The 12,946-nt window shown below is 35.0% G+C and overlaps 1 protein-coding gene across 2 annotated transcripts; it reads left to right on the forward strand.

Moving 5' to 3' along the window:
* Positions 1–4,925: 4,925 nt before the first annotated feature.
* Positions 4,926–12,431, forward strand: LOC123543528 (uncharacterized). Of its 2 annotated transcripts, none has more exons than XM_045329598.2 (2): positions 4,926–5,086; positions 10,419–12,431. In XM_045329598.2, exon 2 carries the CDS (start codon positions 10,433–10,435, stop codon positions 11,630–11,632), a length of 1,200 nt encoding a protein of 399 aa, XP_045185533.2. In that variant the 5' UTR covers positions 4,926–5,086; positions 10,419–10,432; the 3' UTR covers positions 11,633–12,431. The 2 variants fall into 2 exon arrangements, with proteins under 2 accessions (XP_045185533.2, XP_045185541.2); XM_045329606.2 differs by lacking the exon at positions 4,926–5,086 and adding an exon at positions 5,498–5,742.
* Positions 12,432–12,946: the final 515 nt, after the last annotated feature.

The raw sequence follows: 12,946 nt of genomic DNA on the forward strand, positions 1-12,946 counted from the left end.
CGATTTGTCAGTCCAGTCAGAAAATTTAAATATATCTCTCTGAAGAAGTTAGATACCTCACGGAGCTGTTCAATAATATTAAAGTGTTTGTTCCTGGAAATAGTCTTTGAGTATATTAGCCTTTTCAAAGTCAGAGAATGAGATTTGATGTGTAGTGGGGTGTTTTAAAGACGGGGTAGATTTGTTTTCAGGTTCAGAAATAGAGGACTCCAGAGTTTTCCACCAATCTTTAGATGACAGGCAACCATTTTTGGTTGCGGGTTTATCTTTGCTTTTCGATATGCCCTTTAACGTTTATGGATAGATTTTCAAATATCGCTGGTCATCCATGGAATGTCAAGTGGGCGAACTTTCACAATGTCGGTTGGGACGTTTTCTTTTGCAAAGTTACATTATCTGCATATATGTTGTTATCGTTATCTTTACACTGATTCCAGTTAGGATTGCTCAAATCGTCACGCAATTTGTCGTAGTTCCCACAGTCATAGTTCCAGATAAGCCTGGTAAAATATTTCATCTAAGGTTTAAATAGGATAGTGATATCGTTGATCTTGTTGCTACTCCTGATTGGATACCGTTATCTTTGGCGGATACAAAAATGAGATCAATAACGGATTCAGAGTGTTCAGCGAAATTAGTTGGTTCATCAGTTATTTGCTGGAGATTGTATACTGCTGAGTTATAGTAAGAATGTTAGTCGAACGTTGCAGTCCTCCGACAGCTCTTGTTATGAAGAAAATAATCAAATGAAATAATACAAGTTAGTGTCAAGTATATATTTGAAGTAAGTATAAACATTTCATTGAATACATAATCAATGTACATGAGCAAATAAAATATGCTATAACAATAATGAAAAATCCCGCTTTTTGTATTCTAATACGTCATACCTATTATATCATGCTGTTGAACACTTTGATCCGATAATAACATAGCTCTCAATGAAAGCACGGTAGATTAGCTGTCGACTTCGCTCTTAATCCTCCTTTAAGATAAAACACGAACTGTCACGGTAACACACTGGTCAAAGCTTTATCGGATACGTTTATAGAATGGTGAATTGTACGCAGAACAAGTGGAGAAATATATGGACGAAATTACACATTTATGATCATTTAAAGGAAGTTCTGTCCTTTATATAATGAACTGAGAGCGAAGCGTAGTGGTCCAATGATAACACTGTCTAACTACGAAACCAGAGGTCTATTTATAATAACTGAAAATGAAATTGTCAAGTTTGTAAGCACTTTTAAAATATATATATTTTTTTTCCTGCTTTCTATTTTTTAAGATAATAGTAGTTTCACGTACATGTATGTTATGCTCGCCTAATATACATGATTTTGTGTATTTATATTTGTTTTTATGTGTCAGTTTCTTTAATGTAAAATATAAAGAAGATAATATAGTGTTGATCATATTTTCATATACTATGCCAAAGAAGTATAAACACTTTTTTTATAGCTCTTTGACTATGCAAAATAAAAGAATAAATAACGTAGTCTTCTTTTTTTCCGTTCCGTATTTTACATTATTGAAAAACAGAATTAAACCAAGTTGATGACTATATTTGCTGTTGTTGTTTTACCGGTACTTAAAATTGGTGTAAAATAAATCACCCGTCTCACTACGTTTTTACAGGAGATCTCTAATCTATAATCCTTGTTGTTGTTTTTTATGATCGGCACCTCCCGTGATACGATAAGCGGAGATAGCCGAACCATAACGATCTGAACACTCGCTAAAAAATATCCGATAGTGATCGATATTTAGCTAGACGGTCGAAGGGAGACAACAAGGTATAGCGTTGATCTCAATAAACAAGGAAAGATAATAGAATCGATTTTTGCCCAATTCTTCAGTATGGTGAGTTCGAGCCCCCGCTCCTCCAAATGAAAATTATTAACATTGGGATAAGAGTCCCGTATATGGGTGCTTTACATCTGGCAAGCTGAAGAACCAGGGAAGCTTCTGCAATTGGAGCGTCTTCTGTATCCTGCACTAACCTCCCAGAGATTACTGCGGAGGAAGGAGATTTTTTAGGGAATGTCGCATCATATTTGTGCTTTTCGGGATCAAGTAATTATTGAAACACTTTATATTTAAGGGCTAACAGGCGTACTTTCACAGAACTATTTGGGTTTATTTCTGAAAAGTTGGCCGAAACCTAACGCAACGCAGTTCAGAGCGGGTCGCCCCGCGACGCAGTTAAGTGGATACTGTTCTGTTTCTTACTTGCCGATTCTTATTGCCTATAATTGTGTCGGTGCGACGTTAAACCCAACAAATGATAATCAAGAAGTCATTCTGACCTCACACGAATGACCTCACATAAAGTAACCATAACATACTAAATATTACTAAACTTAAAAGGTAAGAACTCAGTATTATATTAAGTAAAATGTGTACAAGCCCTACTTATTTCTATGTAGAATTGATTATCGGCTTGAGGAATACTCTTCATAGAAACGCCCGAGGGTATGTGAAGACACTGTCAGTTAATTGAATGAATGTAACAATATGCATAGTACTTGGTATTTGTAGCAATATGCAAAGTACTTGGTATTTGTAGCAATATGCAAAGTACTTAGTATTTGTAGCAATATACATAGTACTTGGTATTTGTAGCAATATGCAAAGTACTTGGTATTTGTAGCAATATGCAAAGTACTTGGTATTTGTAGCAATATACATAGTACTTGGTATTTGTAGCAATATGCATAGTACTTGGTATTCGTAGCAATATGCATAGTACTTGGTATTTGTAGCAATATGCATAGTACTTGGTATACGTAGCAATATGCATAGTACTTGGTATCTGTAGCAATATGCATAGTACTAGGTATTTGTAGTGAAAACGGACCACATTTTGTTTCTAAAGTGTAAAATAGGAATAAACAATTTCACAGGAATTTTCCCGAGGCATTTCTTGGTTTGAGCTTTACATATTTTTTTCTTTTCAAATAGCTGATCACTGAGCAATTAAAGCTAAACCCGAATCTATCTGCAATGATCATGTATGCTTTTAACCATGCCCAGAGTTTAAATATAGCACAGTTTGAAGAAGATGGAAAGTGCTTAGCCTTCTAAAATGGTTTTAGCGCAGTTTTCCCAAATATTTCAGAAAATGATCCTTTCATTACTTTTTTCAGATATTGAACTCTGCTGCAGTTTGCTATACAGATGTCTACAAAACATAAAGTAGTGGCTACTTGAAGTTTGCAGTTTTAGTTCCAATACATACGTATAGCTTTGGACAGTATAATTGTGTACAACCACTAAAATACTTAATTTTTTATCAAAGAACTATTAAAAACCGATATAACGAGATGGCACAAACCAGCACCATATCAAAGACAAATTAAATTCAACCATGTCTTGAAATATAGAAAATGATTTCTTCAAATTTTCAGATTTGAAAGGTAAAAAAATGTTATTCCTGAATGTTTTGTTATCTCAATTTTGTCACTAATACAGGTTTCTCACGGAACGGTCCATATACATGTGTAGTTTTCAAGACAACTATACATTAATAGGTCAGCGTGGAGGAGGCAAAGTATGAAAATGTGAACTTAATACGACTTTATAAAATAAATCCTACTACATGTGTTATCTTTAAAGGTGGTTAATCAGATTTTGGTCAACTTATGGATTTGTTCCAAACTTAACCAAATGATCATTTACACATATTAATTTATGTTCACGGAGTTCTTAGTACAGGCAGAGTTTCGCTGATTTGCCCAACCAAGATAGCGTTATTTTAGCATAAATATAAATCAAATAAACATGTTTTGCCCAAGGAATAATATTAATAGAAGCATTACTGTATTGCAGTTGTCAAAGATTTGCATTGATAAGTCACTTTTTTGCCAAAATTAATTAGTTATGCAAGTTTAATACATTAATATTACCTCCCTTTGTCAATCTCGGTTGCGTAACCAAGGTAGATTGAAAATAGACGAATCCGAGGCTACACGCTGTTTTCAAACTTGCCCTTTGTTTCAGATTGTTGAAATATCCCAACATTTATCAAATGTAAATGTAAAACTAGAATGTTTATTGAAATCAAAAGAATTAGTCCACTTTTTCAATATCTTTAAATTAAAGGGAAGTAATTACAAAATTTCATAAAAAGTAATACACATTTCCAATAGGGGGCTTACTCTATGTAATGGGTCTTTTGTTTAAATCTTTAACAGAATGTATTAAAACTGAAAGATTTCAAAAATTTTACTCTGTCTTAAATGTGATTGATCACCTTAAATGAGATAACATGTTTGTTTTTCAAGAGGAAAAAAGAATGTATACAAGTTATTTGATAAAGCTGTTGAAATAGAGCCACATTTCCATATTATGTCAGAATTAAAGCAGTTGAAAATTTTATTTTCATGTTCCCCATTGATTAGGATTTGTACCAAAACCTGTTGTAATATTCTTAAAAGGCGCTATGCTTTTATCTGTAAATAACTATGGATGTAATTCTACATTAGCTAAAATATTTATTTATTCCTGTCAATCAGTTCACCTGTGATCTGATCATTCTACTATCCATTTTCTCCAGATACACGTTAATGGTGTTTTGCTTTTCAGTTTTATAAGATCATTGTTGTTGTTTTTTCTTTATGGCAGTTTTTAGGCTATTAAAAAGAGCTTCTCGTTCTTTTACATGTCGTATTTATTACCTTAACGTTTTTTATAAGTATTTGTTTAATATGTGTAAATTGATTTTATAATATTTTGTGATAGTCTCTTAAGTTAAAAATTGAATGGTCATGTACTAATTTTATTTATGCATTGAAATGTAATTTTATACCTGTAATATTGTACATGAATGAAATTAAATAAAGGTTAATATGTACAGGCAGGTTTCTTTTACCTTCCTCTCAAAATGATGAACAGAAAAGCGTGAGACGCCCCCTTACTGTTGTTAATTACCATTCTGAACAACATTTATAGCACAACAACACGCGTGTGTGTAGTTATCATGTTATGTTTGCTGTGCATAATATACACTTGCAGACGATAATATTGAGAAAATGGCAGTTTGTTAAAAGAATCTGCGGAAAAGGAAAACATGTCGAGACAGGTAAGTGTGTTCATTTTAATAATTAAGTAATTTTTTGCTATCTGTTGTCTGACCGTGAGATGTACTTGGCTATATTATTCCGTAATGGCAAATATGGCGTCGTAAACAGACATGTAATTAAACTGAACTACTGTCTGTGAATACCAGAAAGGGTTTTCCACATTTAGAAATAACTACAAACATATACGGAATTATCCTGACGGAATGAAATAGAGTCTAAACTTACAGATATTTATATAAACTGTTAAATTTACACAACGTAATTAATCCATTGTAGTGACTGATTGGCTACGTTTTCAACGTTAAAGCGCGTTCGTTTCTCTGACAACGTCCTGTCAATTTTATTGTTCACATTACTTCTTTAATGACCAGAGGCCATGTTCAGTGTTTGTTGAGAAGTCATGTTCTCTATTGATTTACTCGGTTTGCTTTATAACCGTCTGTTTAGTGATAATGGAATTTCAGATGTGAGGCTACTTACTGGTGATGAAATATGTCGGAATCTTAAGACAGTTTAAAGTTTACAAATTTTCCAGTGTAATACCAGTTTTCTAAACCGCGTGCCGCGATATTTTAATCAAAACGGATATGTAATTTCAGACAGTACTCCGCTAAAATATTAGTTGGATTATTATAGATAAATGGATGTGTTTTATGTAAGTTATGTCTTTTTTTTTCATGTGTGATAAGTAAGTGACCTGTTCGTAACGATTGCGGAAAACTATGTTAGTGAAGATTCAAATCAACCGCCGGTGCTCGTCCAGTCATGATGCCCATATATGAGTCTCCACATAAAAAAGTTGAAAAGTTTTTAATCATAGAACAAAACAAAAAATATTTTTGATTTTTTTACTATTTACAGATAATTTATCAGTATTATAGTTAAAAAAAAAAATATTTAATTTTTTTCGTTTTAGGTTTTAAAACAGTATTGTTTTTTGGGGACCCATATATGGGCACCAAGACTGGTCGAGCACCTGTGAAATCAACCACCGCGTCTCTAATAAAATTGAGGCGGTCTCCGTGGCTGAGTGGTTAATGTCGCTGACTTCCAACCACTTGACCTTCACCGATGTGGGTTCCAGCCTTGGCCGGTGTGTTAATTTGTTCATGTGATGAAGCCATCCAGCTGGCTTACGAAAGGTCGGTGGTTATACCCAGGTGCCCGCTCGTAGTGAAATAATAGGAGGGGCACCACCAATAAAAGCTGGAAAGTCGCTATATTACGGTGTGGCGTTAAACCCAACAATAATTAAAAAATAAATGGATCCCCGTGTAGGATTGTTACTAGAATACTTAGAATAACTAGGCAATCTAGAAATACATTCAGACACACATATCTAAACCCCTACATCATACGTATAAAAATGATGCTTTGACAATCTAGTGTGAACATATAGTTGTTCCTTTGTCGAAACAATGTAAACTCAACAACAACATGTTGTTTCTGCCAAAACTTGAGTTTAATAGTGCTTGCTGAGCCGGATAGCGACAGTCTGTTGCCACTTAATCCGGATGTACTTTACGCGTATACACGTTAAGAAGATTAAGCTGCTGATTTATCTTGTCATATCGATATGTCAAAATAATCCTTCCAAGGGCAGTTGAAAGTACATCTTTTAACCCTTAACCTGTTAAATTTCTTTAATGAACTTGTCCATCTTTCAATTTGGACAGTACCATTTACTGTTTAAAAGGGGTGCTTACCAAAAAAGATACTGACTGAATGGCGAACAGTGCAGATCTTGATCAGACTGCATGGATGTGCAGGCTGATCATGATCTACACTGGTCGTGAAGGCAGAATCAATCGTGTCCAGCATGATAATGGTTAAAAGCCAGACAGTTCCATATTTATTTGTTTAAAAAACGGGACATTTTCATATTTGTCATTTTTGGAAAACTCTCTTGTTAGTCAATAATACTTTAGGTGAATAATTTCATTATCTTTTTGTGTGTATTAACTTAAAAGTTGAAAGGAGAAAATATTTAAAGGTGCGTTATTTAAAAACTCAAACGTCAAATTTTCAAAACTGATGAAATGTAGACAAAGTATTATTGATACAAAAGTCAGTTTTCTGTAAACACAACCTTTCAATAAACATAAAAATAATTGAAATGTATATTCTAATTTTATGTCATATTTTGCATTACTAAGTCTCACGCTTAAATATCACTCCATTACCAATGTTCATTCACTTCATTCGCGGTCATTTTGCCTATTTCGTCGTTGTTTATTTTGTTGTCGGATGGCTCTAATTGGTCTTGATTTTGTCAATAAACTTAATCATGCTTTTTTAAACTTCCCTTCCAGATCAAACCAAAATGAAAAGGTGAAATATCTTTTATCAATCTGTAAGTTTCGAAACTTGTTTCTGATTGATCTGTTTAAAATGGTGAACTATCTAGAAAACCTCTCAATTTATCTCCACTTGAATCAATCAACTTCAATAAAGTTTGTTGAGCATTTTCGATATTTTATATAAATTGTTATACATCTATTATGTTTTGTTTTCTTCTGGAGGTATATACGTAAGCACGAAAGAACGACAAGCGACCGATTTGTCGTTTCTTCGTGTGCTCAAACTGCTTGTATTTTGCAATATGCATGCCGTGTAATAACTATAAAAGTGTTATATTCACGTTTGCAAGCCAGTTTCAATATTATTCGACTCACACGGTTGAGGGATAACAGTTCCAACTTCGCAGAAAACACACGACACTTGACCAAGAACAAACAAAAGTTGAACGTTCGAGTAGGAATATATTAGTGATTTTATGTTAACATTCTTCTGGATTGACTAATGTACTGCTAATACATTAGTTAAATCGATCTAAAATGTAAGTAGGTATTTCACTGGTTTTTAGCTAACCTGAGCACGAAGTGCTCAAAGGTGAGCTTTAGTGATCACCCTGTGTCCGGCGTCCGTCGTCCGTCCGTCCGTCCGTCGTCAACAATTTGACTGTTAACACTCTAGAGGTCACATTTTTGGCCCAATCTTAATGAAACTTGGTCAGAATGTTACCCTCCATAAAATCTTGGACGAGTTCGATATTGGGTCATCTGGGGTCAAAAACTAGGTCACCAGGTCAAATCAAAGGAAAAGCTTGTTAACACTCTAGAGGTCAAAATTTTGACCCAATCTTAATGAAACTTGGTCAGAATGTTACCCTCCATAAAGTATTGGACGAGTTCGATATTGGGTCATCTGGGGTCAAAAACTAGCTCACCAGGTCAAATCAAAGGAAAAGCTTGTTAACACTCTAGAGGTCACATTTTTGGCCCAATCTTAATGAAACTTGGTCAGAATGTTGCCCTTAATAAAATCTTGGACGAGTTCGATATTGGGTCACCTGGGGTTAAAAACTAGGTCAACAGGTCAAATCAAAGGAAAAGCTTGTTAACACTCTAGAGGTCACAATTTTGGCCCAATCTTAATGAAACTTAGTCAGAATGTTATCCTTAAAAAAGTCTTGGACGAGTTTGATATTGGGTCATCTGGGGTCAAAAACTAGGTCACCAGGTCAAATCAAAGGAAAAGCTTGTTAACACTGTAGAGGCCGCATTTATGACTATATCTTCATGAAACTTGGTCAGAATGTTAATATTGATGATCTTAAGGTCCAGTTTGAATCTGGGTCATGTAGGATTAAAAACTAGGTCACCTGGTCAAATCAAAGGAAAAGCTAGTTAACACTGTAGAGGCCACATTTATGACCATATCTTAATGAAACTTGGTCAGAATGTTTATTTTGATACTCTTTAGGTCAAGTTTAAATCTGGATCAGCTGGGGTCAAAAACTAGGTCACTAGGTTAAATCAAAGGAAAAGCTTGTTAACACTCTAGAGGCCACATTTATGACTATATCTTCATGAAACTTAGTCAGAATATTAAACTTGATGATCTTTAGGTCAAGTTCGAATCTGGGTCATGTTGGATCAAGAATTAGGTCATGGGGGCAAATCAAAGGAAAAGCTTGTTAACACTCTAGAGGCCTCATTTATGACTGTATCTTCATGAAACTTAGTCAGAATGTTAAACTTGATGATCTTTAGGTCAATTTCGAATCTGGGTCATGTTGGGTCAAAGACTAGGTCACGGGGTCAAATCAAAAGAAAAGCTAGTTAACACTGTAGAGGCCACATTTATGAACATATCTTGATGAAACTTGGTCAGAATGTTAATCTTGATGATCTTTAGGTCAATAGGTCAGGTGAGCGATACAGGGCCTTCATGGCCCTCTTGTTTTCAACCAGTGTCAATCTCTCATCTTGTGTCAGTATTTTAGGTAGGAAGTCTATTTCACATGGGTCAGAACATTCAAATTCAAGCTAAATGTTTTTCACACGAGTTTTGCAGGGAAACACAAAACATATACATATAGGAGAGATCGCCGTGACGTTACGCATTAACATCTGTTTATCTGGTAGTGGGCAAAACAAATGTTTTTATATCATTTGTGTATGGGATCAGATTTTTTAATTTTTAATAACTTTTTCGCTCATTTATGGATTTTCAAAATTCAAAAAGTTTTGAAATACTTTCAGTTTTCACAATTTTCGTATTCAGATATCTCTTTTAAATGAATCACAGTTTTAAATGACATATTATTTTGATAGCGGCGTAGTGATGTTCAAAACTTTAAAAAAAACACTGTAAGTTAAGCGCTCATAATAAATTCAGTTTATTTTGAAATAAAAGTCCATAGCCTAAATTTGAATCGGGGTTATAGAACCGCCGTGGTCTTGAATAAAGGTATTTTTTTTATATTACTTGGCACTCATTAAGTTATGGAGATGGAGTTGAATAGATAACCACTGATTCACTATCTGCATTGTTAAAATTCCAGACAACAAAGATAAAGCCACTATTAAAACAAAATCGAACTTTATTTTATTAGATAAATAGTCATATTTTTATTGATTGTATCGATACTTCAAACATACCAGTAGATAAGCATCAATTATGACAATAACCAGTTCACATTTGTTTATTGGGCCGATAGGGGCAAAGCGATAATTCTATATGAGCCATCAGAATTTAACATTTATCTGCTAAACACAAAATCGGACCCATACTACGTCAGCTTTGCAAAAGCAAATACGTGTATCTGACCGATGTTGACTGAGAACAATATTGGTCCAATATCGGCCTGATGTCAATAATGCTTGCCGGTTGGTTACCTGCCCTGATATGACATAAGTGAAACGGAATGAACACGATAATGGAAGGAAATGTTTAAGTGAAACAAGAGTAATTAGTAGATTACAACCATATTAAAGATTATCATTTGCCATTGTAATCAGCTACTTTTTTCTTTTGTAATTGCAGGATAGTTTCCAAAGATGCCAAAGAAATCTAAAACACAGAGGCCTGTCGCCAATATACAGCAGACTTCAACATTTCAGTACTTGATAATCCTTATACTTCTAACAGTACTCAACATCTCTTTTTTCTTCGGCCTTAGAAACCCTTCTGTACCACTTCAGTGCTCATCGGACACTTTGATGCAAGTTGTTTCCCTTTATCTTACAAGCAATGGCCAGACAACCCTTAAAAACTTGTTACCGTCACAGTGTTCAGACTTTTCGAAGGACTCAGAAAAGGAACTTAAAACCGCTATCCGTCAGCTTTTGTCAACTTGTGAACATTCCCGAGGTGTTGAAAAATCGGTAGTACGGACGGGACCACTCGTGACTTTGTTTACGACATTCGCTGACCACTTTCATACAGACTCTGAAAAAATAATCGTGCATAATAACACCCTCACCAACTGGGCGTCCTTCATGCCGTCTGTTAACCTTATTTTGTTTTCAAATGATACATATTGGACTCGCGTGGCTAGGTCGTTGGGTTGGGACGTTATAAAACCGATTAATGAAAATAATGGCACGAAACCGCCAATTCTGAAAGATATGTTTCGTTTAGCAATGGCTCGTTACAAAACTAACTGGTATGGTTATGTTAACGCTGATATATTATTTACAAGTGATATACTCTTAAATTTAGAGATGTTTACACGAAAGTACAATACTTCCGCTTCTAGAATACTTCTGACTGGTCGTAGAACTAATGTTGATAATCTTACAAGTCTCGATCCGCTGTCAGAAAAGAACATTAAAGAACACGCAAAAAAATTTGGTCAATTATATAAGGAAGACGCGGAGGACTTTTTCCTAACAACTAGCTCGTTTCCATGGCAAAATATACTTCCGGTGGTTGTTGGTCGTCCTGGATATGATAACTGGTTAGTAGGTGAAGCCAGATGTCGTCTCAACACGACCGTGATCGACGTCACGCAATCACTGTTGGCGTTCCATCAGACGACAAAAAAGGGAGGTAACAGTGAGGGACATTATCACCATGATAGCGACTTTAACTTCAATGTGTTGAAGAAAAATAAAATAGTGCCAAATTTCTTAGCCGGGCTTACAGATTGTATAATATATTACACTTATAGAACGTTCTGTGATACCTTAGAGATTGGGAAACGGACGCACTTCGGACCACAGTGTGACTGCAAGTTTAAACCACGGCGCAATTAATGAGGAATATACCAAAGCAATATGCGTATATAATTATTAGTTAAATAATGTTTATTGTTTTATTGCTTTATAATATGTGCAAATACATTTAGGTCTCATTATAAATAAAATGGCTGAGTAGCTGATTCTTATTGTCAAATATACCGAAATAATTCGGTGTTTAAAATACAAACATATCCTAAAGAACAGTGAGAATCCGTCCAAAATTGTTTTTATGCTGAAATGCTTTTAAAGCGAGTGGTGACGCTGAAAGCGGTAACAACGAGAGGTGACGCTAAAGGCGTTATACAACGAGTAGTTACGCTGAAAAGCGTTAACAATGAGTGATGACGCTAAAGGCGTTATACAACAAGTGATGACGCTAAAGGCATTATACAACGAGTAGTGACGTTGAAAAGCGTTAACAACGAGTAGTGACGCTGGAGGCGTTATACAACGAGTGATGACGCTAAAAGGCATAATTAACGAGGACGTTACAAACTAGTAGTGACGCTAAAATGTGAGAAAGGTTAGAAGGATATTCGTCTTAAGATTTCCGTGTGGTCAATACGAGTCGACGACATACATTTTTAACGTTAGAGGTGTAACTCTTTATTGTAGAATATGTTAATACCTCTAAAACGATATTTCAAATTTTGATAATTGTCTACATAGTATTAAGAGAATTTCAGTATCAAACAAATGTACTATTGCACTGCTTAGCGTTATCAAGCAATCCTTGTTTTTTATCTCTTCTGCAAGAGATGTGCGCAGTAAGAATAACACAGACAAAGATAACAATAAACATGCATCTAAATTCCGCCATGTTGTTTATACTTCCATGTCTGACACATTGCTGTACTGGTTTCGAAGCAGTTTCCGTCGGATAGTAGTATCAGTCAACGCGTTATTTTACGTTTCGTGATGTTCTTCACAATGAAATCGAGATTGATTTAATCAATCCAGAGCCCTGTGAAGTTTCAGCAACAAAGGGTAAAAGCTTTCCAAGAAAACTCGCATTGTTCATTCCACAATTGCTTTATTTACATTCCGCACATGGGGGATTTCACGTGCAACTAGTGCGCATTTGCAAAGAATAACTCCGCACTCCCCAATTAAGTTGAAAGTTCCTCCTTTTGGTGGTCGAAACCAGATGATTTACCTAGTCCAAGTAATTGTACTCGAGAGTTGAATATCGTTATATTTTTTCAAAGAGCTATAAAAATAAATAGATTGGCAACTTGAAAGGCACATAGAGCAAATCTCGCCAACCTCCCGTGACAAAAAAACGAGATCTCGTTTACCGGAAGTGGCGCTTTCTCCACGCGCCATTTT

This window comes from Mercenaria mercenaria, chromosome 1 (assembly GCF_021730395.1).
Source record: "Mercenaria mercenaria strain notata chromosome 1, MADL_Memer_1, whole genome shotgun sequence".
In the NCBI taxonomy this organism is placed as follows: Eukaryota; Metazoa; Mollusca; class Bivalvia; order Venerida; family Veneridae; genus Mercenaria; species Mercenaria mercenaria.

Excerpts from the sequence above, each read along its gene's own strand:
- LOC123543528 (XM_045329598.2), top strand. The coding sequence starts at position 10,433 with ATGCCAAAGAAATCTAAAACACAGAGGCCTGTCGCCAATATACAGCAG.